Source organism: Marmota monax, unplaced genomic scaffold (assembly GCF_021218885.2).
Source record: "Marmota monax isolate L192 unplaced genomic scaffold, Marmota_monax_Labrador192_F-V1.1 WCK01_AAM20220418_F8-fsc00007, whole genome shotgun sequence".
Classification (NCBI taxonomy): domain Eukaryota; kingdom Metazoa; phylum Chordata; class Mammalia; order Rodentia; family Sciuridae; genus Marmota; species Marmota monax.
The window spans coordinates 31233618-31250472 of NW_026692781.1; the positions used below are offsets into that span (position 1 = coordinate 31233618).

Consider the following 16855-nt stretch of genomic DNA (forward strand, 5'->3'; position numbering starts at 1 on the left):
GGAACTGATTACATAGACATTCTATATATGAGGAATGGCAACACAGAACACAGATGACATTACATGTTCATGTAGCATAATCTACTACTCTGCTTCACACATGCAAATACATGGAGATCACTGAAGTACACAGCATAACAGCTCCAGTCTCTCTGTTCTAGCAACTCAAAATATATGGGTTGACTTCTTGCATATAAAGTGACAAGAAAACTCTCCTGGTACACCCATGGTTCCAATGTGAAGATATATCAAGGAATTGTCAACTGATAGAACACACTGATACATTTGATCCAGATTATGTTTTACAAGCCAAAGAATCAGTCACTTTGCTTCTCTTTTGATTACTAAGAAAGTAATTGTTAACTTACCATGTGTACTGTTGGTTCTAGCCTCTCTCTCTCTGTCTCTGGGAGGTTTTCATTTTACATCTTTACTCAAATAAGTATTTTTTACTCAAATAAGGATTTGAGTAAAAATCAATTTTTACTCAAATAAGAATTCCTCCCATAAGTATACTCCCAAATTACACCTATCTGGAAATATTGAACATTGGTCCACCACAGTTCCTCCCACTTTTCTGTGGCTGTACTTTTGAGTATACTGCTGACATGAATTCCCAAAAAATGAGTTGAGAAAAACTACATTTTAAAAAATCCCTTGTGTGTGGACTTTGTACTTACATAGCATGTGCTCACCTTAGCATGCCATTCACTTAATTCATAACAGAAATAGGGAGACCTTTCCATATCCACATATATTTATCTTAAGTATCTGCATCATAGATTTTTATCTCCAAAAGTTGAAAGTGTTTTTAAAAAAACTGAATCCTCATTTTGAGTTCAGTTTGTCATATCAAAATAAGTAACTCTCACAATAATTTGTCCCTTAGTTTTCAACTTAGAGTCCTCAAATCTGAATGACTGATGCTAAAAAAATCACAGAGTATGGACTCATTATGCTATACAATTCTGAAAAATGTATCCAACCAGATGCTCAGGTGAACCTTGTATATTTATACAGAACAATATAAAGACAAATCTTGAAATGAAGAAATAAATTGAAAGGATAGTACAAAAGGGAAAGAGTAGAACAATTGTTTTCTATACATACATATACGTATGTGTGTTTGTGTGTGTATAGTGGTATAGTGAACTGTAGTAATACCAGTCATTCAGTTCTTAAAACATCTGACCATTGTTTCACACAATAGTTTTCAGCATATTTTGTTTATAAAAATTGAAGACATGAATGGCCACAGAGCTTAAAACGGAAAAAAACTGGTCTATTCAGTGCTGTGCTGGTAAATGTTTAACAACTGGCTTTCTGGAATGAAAGGCCCCAGTTGGATCTTTTGCCAATTTCTGTGAATAATCCCACCACCATCAGTTTCATACTATCAATGGTGTAACAATCAGTTTTCAAAATTCCTAAAAATTTAACCACCAGTTCCTGTGGGCTGGTATAAGTCCACTCCAGTGCACCCTGAGTCTACTGTAGAAAGAGATAACACGTCCCTCCTCCAACAAGCCATCTGCTGCTTCTCAGACCTGCTCACTGGAATCCCTTTGCCTGACCTGACTTACCTGTCATTTTCCCAGCCCCAAAGTAATCAGGATGACCCCCACGGGATATTAAATTCCACAAGAGATTCTACATGAGAAGGTGAAGGGTTATATGATTTACAGTGAATTAGATCTAGAAACAACTTGTGAAGAAATTGAACTTGTGACCTTAGAGCTGTCAAACCTATCCAGTTTGCTTGATCTCCCATTTTTAGGGTCAAACCGAGTAATAATAAAATAAATGAATTTCAGAACTTTGGCAGTTTTCCTTTAATTGAAAATGTGCTTTTCTATCATTACAAGGGGAAGTTCCAGACTTCAACTTAATAAAAATCAGCAGTAGTTTTCAGCTACATTAGATTTCCACACTAAACAGAAACAGCTGAAAGGCCACAGTAGGTAGGTTTGGCTGCAATAGTTTAAAACTCGGTGGCTGACTTTCTCTTGCAACTGTCATAACTATCAGTCATAAGAAAATCAACTGGATCTCTGAGTCCAGTAATATAAAGTGTTCATAATCTGTGATGTTATTGCTAGTTTGCTATTCCAAATGCATTTGAAACTCCTAGGAGCAATGTGGTTTTTGTTGTTGTTGTTGTTGTTATTTATACACTCATTAAAATACTGAAATGGGAATCAAAAACGGATAAACCAACCCACAGAATGAATGCTTCAGATAAAAAGTGTCTCTGAGATCATTTAATTCATGCTATAACCATTTACAGAACACTAGATGGAAACGAAACACAGAGAAATGCCTTCTCCAAATTCACGCACTCAGCCCTGGACTGGAGCCATGTCACTTACTGGACCCTTTTCTTTAATGTATCATTTTTTCCCTTCTCATTGGGTCATAGGTTCATTGACAGAGAGATAGAGAATAATTTTTATTCTTTATAAGATGCTCTGGTTTCTGAAACAATGCATAAGAGCTTTAGAGAGCAACAAACACATGGAAAAAGTTTAAATATTTGGAAAATGCTATGGTTTAGATGAGTACCCCACAAGGGTCCATGTGTTAAAGAGCTGGTCCCCTGGGTGATGCTACTGGAAGGTGGTAGAACATTTAGGAGATGGTGCCTTATAAGAAGTCCTCAGGTCACTGAGGGCATGTCCTCCAAAGGTATTGTGGGACTCCTCTATTCTTTTCTCTCTTCTGTGTCCTGGCCCAAGAGGTAAGCATTTTGCTATACCATGTGCTCCAACCATGATGTGCTGCCCTAACCAATTGCTTTGAACCAATGGGGCCACTTGATCTTGGACTGAAACCTCCAGAACCATGAGCCAAAATAAATCTTTTTTCTTTAAAGTCAATTTCTTTATAAGTCAATTTCATCAGAGTGACACAAAGCTAACTAATATAGGAACTCTTTACTTAAAAGTCATACCACACTTAGGCTTAAGCAAATCCCGGCCATCTATTTTAAATGTACTTTTAAAAGTTTAGACCATAAAACCTTGATCTGAAAAGAAGCAATTATATTTGTTTCCACCATTACATAAGACATCAAAATTTTTCAAAATTAAAATCAACTGTTATATTTACCATCAGGCTCTAACCCTGTGGCTTTCAATTGTGAACTATAACTTGTTTTAAAATTTGCTGTGAATAGTCCTTCAAGTGATATGTTTCCATCAATCATTAAAATCATAAAGTTTATATTTGTCTTACTTTCTTTTTTTTCTTTTAATTAGAACTGACTCTATATTCTTTCTACAATGATGCTACACTTTCTACTATTCATAATGTCCGTCCACTCTGGTTTCTTTACATATGTAGAAGGGAAAGAGGTAGAATTCCAGGTGATGACACCAGGAATGAAGTCACTCACAAGAAGTTAACCCATGTTATTCTCAGCATAGAAGACCCAGCCAAGAGTGTCCCAAGATCTTAACAAATTCTGCATCTTTGCTCTCCCTGTCACCATAAGTAAAATCCTTAAAAGTCTGTACTCTCATTTCTTTGCTAGCCCATAAGCAACTCAAGACCAGATAATATTTCTGTTCCTTTGAGTCCATTATAGGTGAACACAGAGCTGTAGTTATAGATGCTTATTTAATGCTAGAGCAAAGGGACTCAAACATAGTTGCCACAAGGCAGCTTCAGAAATTCATGGATTCCAATCTGCTTCAACTTCAGCAGAAGTCCCAGAGATTGCACAGAAGCTCAGTGGTCTTTTTTGCTTTTTAAAAGTTTAAATACATTAAGGAAAAAAGAATAGTAACCAACTTTTTTTTATACTCAGTGGCACTTTATTATGCCATACAGAGGAATTTTATTCAGAACTAAGAAGAAAAGTTCTCACTTTTAAATAACTTATAATGGCTTTTAAAAGATTTTTAAATGTAGAAAGGACATAATGAAGCAAAACAGCTCTGAGTCTCTCAATCTGTCTCAAACAATTGTATAACATGCAAACAACAGAGGTCAGGCATGCTCTCAGATCTTGCTGTTGTAAAATGTGCTGAGACCACCCTTGTTAACTCTGGGTTCTTTTGAATAAATATTATTCCCTTTATCCTCAAGATTAATCTTACTAATGCTCAGATTCTATTGACATTTCTCAGGCGCTTACATACAAACACCATCTCATTTAAATCTCATTTAATTCCCATAAATTTGAGGGTTGTTATGACTATTTCCAGAAATTTTATGTGGCCTCTGCAATATCAGAGCTCCAATTCCAGTGGTAGTCCTAGAATTTAAACCCAAGTCTTCTGAAGCTAGAGTGGACTTCCCTCTTTTTCATCTTGGTTCTGGCAAAGCTATAGTTTCAGTCTACTTGGATGAGATCTTTGACAATTTATATCACTTAAATTTTATAAGAAAGGAATAAAGGTTAAAAGAAATGTAATTTTCATTTGGACCTTCAATTTTTATTGAGACATTTTAAAATCGAGCAGTTCAAAATGTTTTATCCAGGCTAAATTAGCAGGTATTTGTGGATCAAGTTATTTCAGTTTTATCAGGTTCCCCATAGGTAGCTTCATAAGTCCCAGAAAGGTAGCTGGGGCTGAGTTCCCAAGCTACATTCCACCTCTATTTCCAGTGCAATCATCTCCCAGTTTTATGGATCTGAGTAATCACACCCGAGTCAGAGTATGTGAAATAAAGGTCCAGCACTGACCAAACAGCCCAACCATGGGAACTTCATCCATCCTCGCCCACTTCCCTTCTCTGTAGATGTGCATTTCTGTTCCTTTTGCAAAGACCATGAATACCTTTCACATCAATAATGACCTATGCAGGAGAGACACTCTGATAGAAAATTTAAGGTAGAAATGTGAAGCAGACCCCTATTATCCTAAAACAGTATGCGGTTTTCTGTCAAACATCTCACTATTAGGAGAGGCTAGTTTATACAACTCATCTGCTAAGGGCCAAAGCTCCAGTCAGTGCATCCCAATGAGCTAAATGGTTTGGTTGGTGGACCAAAAATGAATTGGTCTTTACCCAGTCCTAAGTAATAAGGTTGCTACTTGCAGAAATCACTCTAGGTAGAGAGGATAAATATGAACAAGACAAAAAAAGAAAGAAAAAAGAAAAAGAAATGTCCATGTGGTCAGGCAAAATTATAGATGGAGTGGACACTCTTACTTATCCAGTTGTTTTCCATCAGAACTACGTTTTTAAATGCCACTTGATCACTAATCAATACATATAATTCCTTGCAGTGTTATAAAAATCACTGTAGACTCTATATGATAGGTTCAGAAGGTCAGTTTGCTTTGGTAATTTCAAATAGCCATTTTTTAAAGGTAATATTGCTTTTTTCTGAGAAGTTCAACACATTTTAGAGATATTATCCAGTTCATTCTAAACAGCTAGAAAAAAACTGCAGCCAAGAGATGCAACCCAAGGTCAGGACAAGGAGAAGAAATAGAACCTATGGATCCCACTAAGTTATAGTCTGAATTTTGCATTAATTCAAGGGAGCAAGGGAAAAAACCCAGAAATCTGTTTAAAAATGCACTCTGAATAAAGAAGAAAATTACTTAATATACATGTGAAATTCTGTTTCATTCACTGTTATACAAGTGGTGCCTAGAATAATACCTGGCACAAAGAAGGAGCTCGACAAATACTTGTTGAATGAACAAGTAAAAATGTGAAAATAAAAACGATCAGTCATCTCAATCATGTCTGTACCATGAAGCCTGAGAATAGGTTTATTGATCAATTTTAATCCTCTTTTCCTAAAGCCACACTTGGTAGGAATCTAGGGAAGCATCAAGGAATGCATTTTCCTTCTCTCAGATAAAACGTGAGGAGGTCCTTGACAAGGATGACACATGTCTATCTGCAAGGGTCCTCATTTTGGCTTAGGCTCCCCACTGCTGCTTTTCCTAGGTGGAGAGAAATGGCAGTCTATATTCAAACATACTTCCTACCTTGGTCTCTTTATTTTCTCTTTCTCATTGCCTCATGAAGTTCACATTTAATGTTTGTCCCTTCACAAAATGTATTAGCCATTGTCCTTTGGTTTTTCAGGTTAAAAAAAAAGAATGTTTTAGAATATTCAAAAGAGGGAAGGGAAGGAGAAAAAGGCAGGCAGGCAGGCACAGAAACGTGGAGTTGACCAAAAGAATAATAGTAAGAATGTCCCCTAGCAAATCCCATGGCATTTTTTTTTTTTAAAGACAACTGTGCTTTGTGCTTCTGGTATGCTCTTTAGTCTTATTTTCCTATCAGATAATCAAAAAGAGATTGAAATGCCAAAGGTTTTGTATTATATGTAGTTTTTGTATTAAATGTAGTTTTATTTAATATCATCAAGAGGAAAAGAATATGAAAACGTGTCTAAGAAGTACCCTGCTGTCCCAAACTTTAAAAAATAGGCAATATTTTATTAATATAGAAAGACAATATTCCTAATTAGAATAAGTTATACCCCATGTATGTATACTATGCCAAAATACATTCTACTGTCATGTACAACTAAAAAAACAAACAAATAAATTTAAAACAAAAAAATAATGTATATTAGTGATTTTGTGGTTTCTGAGCATTAGACAGTGTGCAACTTGATCTATTGGTACTGATGTAAATAATAAGCTAATTCTGATTCTTCCTCTTACCTATGAGGCAGTGTTAGGCCAAAAGCCTTCTGTTTAAATGTGGGAATCTAAAGAACAGGGAGTGTATAAACCCAAAGAGTGAGTAGCAGCAAATATACTGCTTCTCAAAATGTAAAATATCAAAATTAGACTACTATTTAAAGAGACACAGCAAATATGGGAGCACAGATAACTGAAGAAACCAAGGTTCCTCTGTTCCCTTAAGGGGAGGAAGACTGGGAAAAGTGGAACCCAGCTGTTTGACATTTTACTTCCAACCAGGGGCTAATCCTGGATGTTTAATTTGGGAAGGTGATGTATTATGAAGTTTCAGCCACTGGAGGGGAGCTCTGCTTGGCAAAGACACTAGAATGATCCCATGAAGAATGAAAAGTAAAAAGCTAACTCCAATTATTAAAATGAGAAGCTAAAAAAAATGAGAAGCTAATAAAATGTTGAACCCACTCCAAAGGAAAAAAAATTTTAAGTAGACTCAAAAATTACTACCATCAAAATTTAAAGTTTTTGTCAGTATCTATAGCACAGTGACTAAATATGTGGAAATACACAATGGACGTTAGAAAAATTGCAATGAAATAAAACGTTATAATGCTCTACAAACATACAGAACTTAAAAATACCCTTGGGCACTGATTTCCTGCTATTTATGTATCCATGGAACTTCACATTTTTGAAAAAGGTCATATGACTCTCCCTTGATATGAATTTATACTAGACTTGTTAATCATACTTGCAACAAACTACCATGACCAAAAGGCAGGTTCCCAGTGGCCATACTTTCCTGAAGGGGCCCTAACTTTCTGGCCCTAGGTTGCCCATTTGTAGGTTATCTGTAAGTGGTCTAGAGCCAGTTGGATTTCTACTTCCTATTCTTCTTAAGATTGTTCTGGGATTTTGCCTAAGAAAGCTCTCCCTTTAAAATGCAGTGCCTTCCAAATTAAGCATTCAGACTACTTGTTGGAAAATCAATATTAAGAAAGCCTGCCTTCATGGCGATAAGATGGACCAATTTCCTTCTCAAATGAGTTTAAAGTGGTAAACAGGGAGTAGGCAACAGAAGCTGGGCTTTGATAAAGGTCAGGAGAAAGATCATGAGATTGAGCAGGAATCCAGGGCAGGCCAAGGCTTTGAGGAGGCCGAATCACAATTTAGAGAAACTATGAATATTACTCAGAAGTTACATGATAGACAAATATACAATAAATGGCAAGTGAGGTGATGGTTGGAAGAAAATCTTCATAGTGGGAAGAAGCTGACATGGGGAAGAGGCTGGAATGCTAAAGATGGCCAAGGAGAAGGCAACCCATGAACAGCAGCTGCTGAATCCCTAGTTCCAGGCTTGAGAAATCTGACCATCCTCAGAGTTATGGATTTTAATGAAATTCTATCATCTTCAGTTTATTTGAGATTTCTGTGTCTTATAAAAGGAAAATTAAAAAGAAAAACACCTTAATGAAACTTTAAATGTAAAAAAAAAAAAAATAGGCAGGCCAACTTTCCCTAAATATCCAGAAAAGACACAGCTAAGCCCAATCTACTGACTAGCAAACTGATAATCTGCTTCAACTTTCTGATATTTTCAGTCAGGGAAACTTATTCCATAACACTGTGGAAGAAGGTGAACCCAAGATGGAAATGTCCATCTCCTAGAATAAAAAGAACTGATTACAAATGACTTTCAACTCTCTATATTTCTGAATAACACATTTTAAAAATTAGACATGTTGAAGAACCGGTGAAAAACAAACCAAGAATACTTTTAAGTTGAATAAATGCATGATGGATAACATAGTATTAGTATGCAAAAAAGTTAGTGTGGCCTCTAAAGTTTTCCCAAGTGAGAACCAACTTCTTTGTACGCAACTGATGCAATATTTCACTAGAAATGGCAAGGGTTCTTTTACATCTCTCCTCAGGACTTGAGTTGGGTTTCAAAACTCTGGAGCCACATTCAAACAGCAGGCTTTGAGCAGGAGTTTGGAATAAATCCAAGGTGAAAAAAAAATTCTAATAACCTGATTATAGAATTTGCAAACATCCTTAATCAATTAATTAGCTTATTTATTTTCCTGGAAACTGTTCTTTTGGAAGCAAATTCATAAATCAAGATCTAGTCTGTACAAGTAAGAGTAGGAGAGCAGGACTGAATGCTTGTTGCTGAAAGGCAGTACCCTCAAGTGTTAGGAAGGACAGTCACATTCTAAAGTTATCTTAAAGCTGCAAAAGCAGTTTGATGAAATGTGGAAATTTTACTCCTTTTCGTTTTGGCATCATACTGATGAGTTATATAATTTTTGTCCTTCAAAAAAGAAAGCTCACAAAGCTATTACTATTCAGTTGAATGATTAAAAATAAAATGATATATGTTAACAGTTTTGTATAATATCAGGCAGCTAATAGTAAGTGCTTGGGGAATGCTGGCTGTGGCCATTTAGAACTTCTTTCCAGCACGTGCACGCGCACAGACACACACACACACACACACACACACACACACACCCCTCCAAAGGTGAACAGATGTGAATTTAAGTTCTCACTTTGGGCAAGTAACTAAATTTCTTCAACCTTCGGTTTCTCATCTGTGAAAGTAGATGAAAAAACAACCACTCTCTTAGTTTGTCATAATAACTGAAGAAGAGAAAATGTAAAAAAAAATCTCATATTTTGGAGAGTTTGATTTCCAAAAGGCTAATTGCTGCCAGGGAAGAAGAGGAGGAGGGGGAGGAGAAAAAGGAGAGGTGTCACTGTTATTATTACTACTAGGTTTTGTACAGGAGAACCTCCAGAATCAGCCTCAGAGATATCATGATTCTTCATCTTACACTGTTCCTGGGGCTTCACGACTAAAGACCATGGGCACCGTAAGCTGGGGAAGCCTGTTTGGGTGATTGTCCTGCACATTGTGGAATATTTGGCAACATCTCTGGCCTTCATCCAGTAGATCCCAGTAGCCCTTTCAAATTATAATAACCAAAAATGTTTCCAGAAACTGACAAATATCCCAAGGTACACAAAATCACTTCTAGGTGAAAACCATTAGTGGACACCAATGACAGGAAGTCTGTGTCTCAGAAAATGCAGAAAATTCCCTGAGCGATCTGCAATCCAAATGAGTAAAAGCAAAATGCTGGTGTCTGGCTGTCACCGGCCAGGTCTCACATTCTTACTCAATGTAGAGCATGGAATTTTAAAACAAGTACTTGTCAGGAAACCACATAGCAGCAAGCTCAGAATTCCTGAACTTACAAAATAACTGATGGAAACCCTGTGGTGGAAATACAATAAAGCAATAAAAGCACAAACTACACAGACCTGAACAATTTCGCAAAAGCTCCCTAATCAACCCCACTCAGAGACCTAGTCACAGTATGAGAGATGTCCTTTCTTCTCTAATGCATTCGGAGAGAAGTGTGGTCAGAGGAAAAACTGGGTGCCAGAAACGCTGTGTTTCATTCAGCAGGGGATCCTGGCTTCAGGCAAGGTTCAACGACTGCTCTGGTTTTTCCAATTGTAAAATGGAGTTGGTAATAATGAATACCCAGACCTAACTACTTTTTGATTCTAGGAGAGGATATCCATTCACTATAGGGCCTCAGGTCATAATAACCGCGAGGTGGGAAATCATTACAACCACAAGAAATAATTTTGTCCCCAACCTTTTATAGCAGAAAATAAAATTTATTTCATCTTTTTTCATGGAATGTTTTGGTTTGGCTTGGTTTGCTTCACCATGTCTCACCTCTGTTGATCTTTGTGCTGGCTACACTTGAACTACAGACATAATGTAGGTTAGTATTTTTCAACTTTCTTCCCCATTATCAACACCCCATGGAGGCTTTTTAAAGTATTTTTTTTCCTAATCATTTCCCCATTTCATGAAACTTTAATGCCAGAGATAATGCTAAATATCTCTTTATGTATTGAATCCCTTTAGAGGACCACAAACCATGTAAATCTAAGATTTTTATGCTTCCTAAGAACCACTTTTTACCCGCTAGGGGCAAGGTTGCCCTCACTGTGGATCCAAAAGCATGAATGGATTCAGTTAACAAAATGTGTTTAGAGGCCAGAAGGCCAGCTTCTTCTCAGAAATATTTAAATAGGGCCTCTGGAGATTTGGAATTCCAAAAAGAAACTTAAGAGAAGCCAGATAATTCAATATGACATGAAAGCGTCCCTAAAGAGACTGGATTCCCAAGGAGGAACCATCTTACTCTTCAACAATAGTCAAGTTTCTGGGGCTCACAATACTCCTTGTTGGTACCAAATTCATCATGGTCTCAGCTGCAATCCTGCCTTATTTCTGAAGTGAAATTCCATCAAACATGCATTTATTGGTAAGTATGTGAAGGATTGTGTCAAGTGTTAAGATTATAAAAATAAATGATATATACTGTCCACCATTAAAAAAGTCAGAGGCCCAGGCAAAGGCATTTGAGCTTTGGTATAGTAACTTCAGATATGGGGATGGAATCACAGAGGCCAGATTACCTCATGGGGGCAAAATGACACTACAGATGTGAAGCCTAAATGAATGGAGTGGACAGGCTGTATGAGCACAAGCATAGAGAGCAGGTGATGGGGATCTGGGCAGCAGGATGTGAGTGGGTTCCCTATAGGAAGAGTGGAGCTCCAACCATGGGGCACTCTGAGTCAGTGTGAGGGTCAGATCTTTAAATTTTCCAGATTTTATGTTACATCTCCTGACTTTTAAACATGGGTTTACAATTTTAAAACTTTAAAGGGCTTAAAAGAGAAATATGTGCAGGCAATTAGCAGACTGCCCATTTGTAAACTCTGTCAATCATTGGCAAGAAAACCTTCCTCTTATTTGTAAGGAGAGAGGCTGTGACTCCAAAGGACTTGTCAGCATCACAGAACACACCAATGAGGAGGGTGGCAGGAAGCTCCTTATTTGATCTAGTACATGTGTGGGGCCCTAACACAACAGATTAAACCATCAAGTCCTTATGCACAAACATCACTGCCTCACATCTTCTCCCCTTAGGAAAAATAAAGGACTAGTGTACTCAAATTACCTAGAGAAATGTAAGTGGCACTTTTCCATGACCAGTGGGGAGGACATCTCTGCATTTTATTAGGCTGCATATGTGAGAAGCTCTTGATCATCACCAGTTCAACTCATTCTTCACAATTTAGTAATGACACATTTTCCATCTAATTATGAAATACAGCATTGCCAAACTAATATCATCCTACGTATGAATTTTAAAATCTCTAAAAACATAAGTAAATATATCTCCCTAAAATTCTAGCTGATACAAGAGCACAAGTGAATTCCAATGAGTCCAGTGATGGCTTTTGGACAATTACAGACATTTTTTAAGGACTTGGTATCTTTTTCAATACAGTCCTCCCCAAGTCACAGAGGTTATGCCAGCTAAATTCTTCAGTCTTAGGAATTCTGATGACTGGTTTCAGTTATTTTCTTCATTTTTTCACATTATAACTGCAATAAATAATTAATCCACAGCTTTGCATTTTGCTGACAAACATAAATTCAGCAAAGCAGTTGTCAGAGACAGGCACACTATGTATAAAACTAAAAAAAGTGATGTACCAAAAATTGATGGGATCAAGGTCAATGGGTAGGATATTTTCAATGTACAGGAAATTACCTTGTTTGTAAACTCTTTAGCTAATATCTGAGGGATAAGTATAAACTTTCCCAAAATAAATGAATTTATCTAAGTAATATCAGAATTTAATGTTAATAGCCGCAAAGTACTGAAAACTGAAATGGAAAATTATAGACTGATTCTTGCTTACCCATTAAATGTTGTCAGCACAGTATCTAATTCTGACATACTAACATAAAAGATAATAAAACTCATAAATCAATTGGCTGTCTGCTTCTAAGATACTTCATTCAAACTAGTCAATTGTAAAGCAATTAACCGTAAGCTGGACATCCTTTTAGCTATATACACACGAGGCTCACACAGACAATTTCTGGACAAGGATTTAAGACCAATGGTATGGAAGCTATCATTCAAATTAGGTAATCTTCAATCATAATAGAGACTGGGTTTTCATGTTCTTATCTCAAAAGTTTCTAAGCTTTCAACTTAGATCATTATTGTACTACTGAAATGGGCCTTTCACTAAGCTCTAGAAGAAGTCAGTTTTTCTCACTTGGACATAGGCTGGACCATGCAAAGTCAATGTCAGTGGTTCCAAAGGCAGCCTATGGCCTCGTGCTAGTTTAGGACAGAAGTCTGGACCAGTTTACATCGCAATGAGGAAAAAAAAAAAGGAGGGGGCAATAGCAAGTTTCTCTGGCTGAATTCATACTGTTTGTATGGTCTTTAGTCTAAAGCTATACATTTAATTTCTGTGATATTTAAAATTATTAAATTTTATGAAATGATACTGATAATAAATGGAAACTTCCCTTGACTTTTTCAAATAAATTTATTTCCTAAAATAAAAGACAACTTACAGAGGTCCCTTTTTAATTCTAAGAAGTTAAAATTTCAAAGTCAGAAAACCACTGCACTGTGTGACTCAGTATGCTGGTCTAATTATCTGCAGGGAGGTGCCCTAGTGTTTGGATGAGGCCCCAGCCAGGAAAGGACTAACACTGGAAAGGGGGAGGCTGGGTCCTGAAGAGTAAGCCTGTGGTTCAGCCTCCTGGGAACAAGTGACTCTGCCACCCACTAACTGTGCACCCTGATCCTCCACCCATCCTGGGTTCACTGCAGACACTGCAAGAGACTTCCTAGATGAATCCGTCAGCCTAACAATTCATTCTATGGACAACTCACTCTACAAACTCAGCCTTGGAAACTGACCAATGATGGCATGAAAGCATTGACTGAGATGTCAATATTTGGATGAAAAGTGACCTGATGGACCGTTAACTTCTGGCTTCTCCCCCAGGCATGTGAGGATGGAGCAAAGGGAAGGGACACAGACACCTTGGGGTGTATTTCACCACATTCTTCAATGCCTCTCTCCTATTACATCTTTATCAAGAAAACATAGCACACCCTTTCGCATCTTCTCTTCCATTCTTCACTTTTATTCCCTTTTATTTATTTATTTTTGGTGCCAGGGGCATTTAACCACTGAGCCACATCCCCAATCCTCTTGTTGTTGTTGTTGTTCTTTTTAGATATATGGGACAGGAAAGTGTATTTTGACATATTATACGTATGTGGAGTATAACTTATTCTAATTAGGATCCCATTCTGTGGTTGTACATGATGTGGAGTTACACTGGTCATATATTCATAAATGAATAGCAAAGTTATGTCCAATTCATCCTATTGTTTGTCCTATTCCCAACCTCTCTCCTTCCCTTCATTCCTCTTTAACTAATCCAATGAACTTCCATTCTTCCCTCTCCCCCTTATTGTGTGTTAGCACCCACATATCAAAGAGAATATTCAGCCTTTGGTTTTGTGGGTTTGGCTTATTTAACTTAGCATGATATACTCCAGTTCCATCCATTTACCAGCAAATGCCATAATTTCATTCATTATGGCTGAGTAATGTTCCCTTATGTATACATACCACATTTTCCCCAACCTTCCTTCCTTTCTTTCTTTATTTATTTATCATTTTGAGATAGGGTCATGTTAAGTTGCTTAGGGCCTGACAGAGTTGCTGAGGCTGACTTTGAACTTGCCATCCTCTTGCCTAGGCCTCCTGAGTTGATGGGATTAAAGATGTATGCCAGTTCACTGGGCCCACATGCTTGCACTCTTGCCTCAACTTCTCCTTTGTACATAGGAAATTCAGAGAGAGGCCATAAATGGTCCTCTGCAGTAGCAGCAGTGACTGATGCTACTGGGCAGCAGAACCGAACCTATTCATGAGCAAAATTCTAGGGAGTCTCATCACAGACACCCTAGCTAATACTTCTTGAAAGTAACTTATTTTAGAATACAGAGTCAGTAAACTCAGTTAATTTCAGGAAAAAAAAATAGTATTTGTTTCAATGAGAGCAAAAACTAAGCCAATAGAACATGCTACCCAAAAGGAGGCAGATTTCTAAAAGAGGAAACCAAAGACAGCAAAAACTCAACTTAAAATTCTAAGAATCTGTCACAATTTTTCTCAAAAAAGGTTCAGATGAGTTCAAAGGTATTCCTCAGGTCACATGGCTATGATCTCACCTTTACCAAGTGTTCCATGGGAAATTTTGGATTAAACTCTTTCTTTCTTTCTTTTTAAAGGAAAAAAAAAAAACTAATGGAGAATATGTTTTCTGATTGGGAGATTTAATTTTCCACAAGTGCTAAGGCTTCATAACCTCACAAGTAACATGCTCTGGGGGAAGCAGCCATCTTTTCATGAGACTTCTTAGTCATTTTTCTCTGTGCGCGCGCACACACACTCACACACACATGTACACTCATGCAGTGCTCATTGTGAAAATAGGGTCCTCTGTCAATGGGCATGTGGCATATGTGACCAACCCACAGGAAATGGTGTGGTGTGCCTCTCTGACCACTGGCAGCTGGGGCAGGCACAGGAAGTCCTGTGTGTTGGAGGGAGGGGGCGGAATGCTGACCTGCACCGGCTCAGGTGGGAGCTGGACCACGTGCTGCATGCGCTCACTGTGATGATGCCGTGACTCCTCTTCATAGATCACATCCCTCTCATGCTGGGGAAGATTCAGGAAACGACGGATAGTACACAGGTTCTCCCAGAGGGTGCGGTTTTCTGGGCTTGGGTTCTCCTTCCAGCGGAGCAGTTCACAGAGCCAGCCCTAGAGAGAGGAGGCCACCTGAGTTAGCCTGCAGAGTGGAGAGCAGCTGAGTGGGCCTGGACTTGAGATAAGCACCATCCCACCTCATCATGTTTTTCCATGAAAATTGTTCCCACCAACCTGGGGAGATACTGAAAAAGTGTGATTCCAAAAACCAACCAGTGCCCACATAGGTACTTATGCCAATGCCTAAGAGTCTTCACTCCTGGAGCTTATCAGGTTTCCTCTAGAATATATCCTTGATTACAGTTTCAAATAGAAAGAACTTTCTAGATCCTCGAGTAAGATTACAGTTATCCAATTCTCAAAAAAGGTAACTTGTATTGGTCAGCTATAACTTTTGCAAGTTACCAAATTTACTAGCATTCCCATCTAAGAAAAGAGTGAAGATGAATATGTATCATAAGAGGACAAATTCTAAAGAAGAAAAAAATGTCTACATGTAAATAGCACTGAATTTTTAGGGAACAAATATTCTTACAATCATTAGCAACTCTGCATAAGAAACAATAGCCCTAGCTAGAATGAAAAAAACAAATGTACATTTGCCATTTGCTCATTCTCTGGATGCCTTGGGCTCTAGGACCTCTCAACTATCATCTTCCTACCACAGCCACACCTGCAGGAAGGTAGGCAGTTGGTCAGGTCACACCTGCAAATGTCTGTCTCCCTACTCTGGCATCCGGATGTTCTCTCTCTTGCAACTGCATGAGAAAGAAAATGTAATGCAAATACTGATGGATTATATGAAAATAATACAGAGGATGCTGTCAACATCGCTCACTGACTCATGTCAAAATATTTTACCCAGTAGCTTTCTAACCCATCATTTCTAAGCTACATTGCTAATTTTAAAAATAAGAACTATCCCATATCACGCCTCTTGCAAGAGTAAAAATTTTTCTAAAAAGGTACATAAATAAACACTACTGATTTTGTGAAAAATAAATCCCAAACCTCAACAAATTCTATATCATAACTTGTAAGCCAATGAAAGTTCCTGACACGCATCATAAAAACCCCATATAATATCATAAGCCGTTGTTTGTCTAACTCTCCACTGTGTCTTCTGCCTTTACCCAAAAAAAGGCAAGATTTGATTATCTCCGCTGCATCAGCCAAGACAGCAACACCAGCTGTTCTCATTGTGCAGCCTCTTCCTCGCGGCCTCCATGTTAATAACCTGATCATTCCATTTTCTCCTTCAACTGCCGGCTGCAGCACCGCGAAGAGACAAAAACCCAGGCCCATCTGCAGCAGCTGTAGGCACTGAACTGTGAAGCCACTGGGGATTTATAAACTAATCTGTAACACAACACTGCCTTGTTTTTACAAGTGAGAGGCCACATTTGCGCAGACCTGATCTTTTCTTGCAATAAACTGGGAGCTTGGGAGAGTTAGAGGGTTAGGAAGAATGAAAACAAGATATCTTACCATTTGCTTGGAAATGTTTTTCCAAGCATTTTCATACTTC

The 16855-nt window shown here is 37.8% G+C and overlaps 1 protein-coding gene across 2 annotated transcripts in view; it reads right to left on the reverse strand.

Moving 5' to 3' along the window:
* The window catches only part of Satb2 (SATB homeobox 2), a 175270-nt gene that overhangs the window by 18309 nt on the left and 140106 nt on the right, over positions 1-16855 (reverse strand). For both annotated transcript variants that reach the window (XM_058580352.1, XM_046447569.2), the window contains exon 10: positions 15184-15381. In XM_058580352.1, the coding sequence (XP_058436335.1) occupies positions 15184-15381 (198 nt within the window). The remainder of the gene's footprint in view (positions 1-15183; positions 15382-16855) is intronic.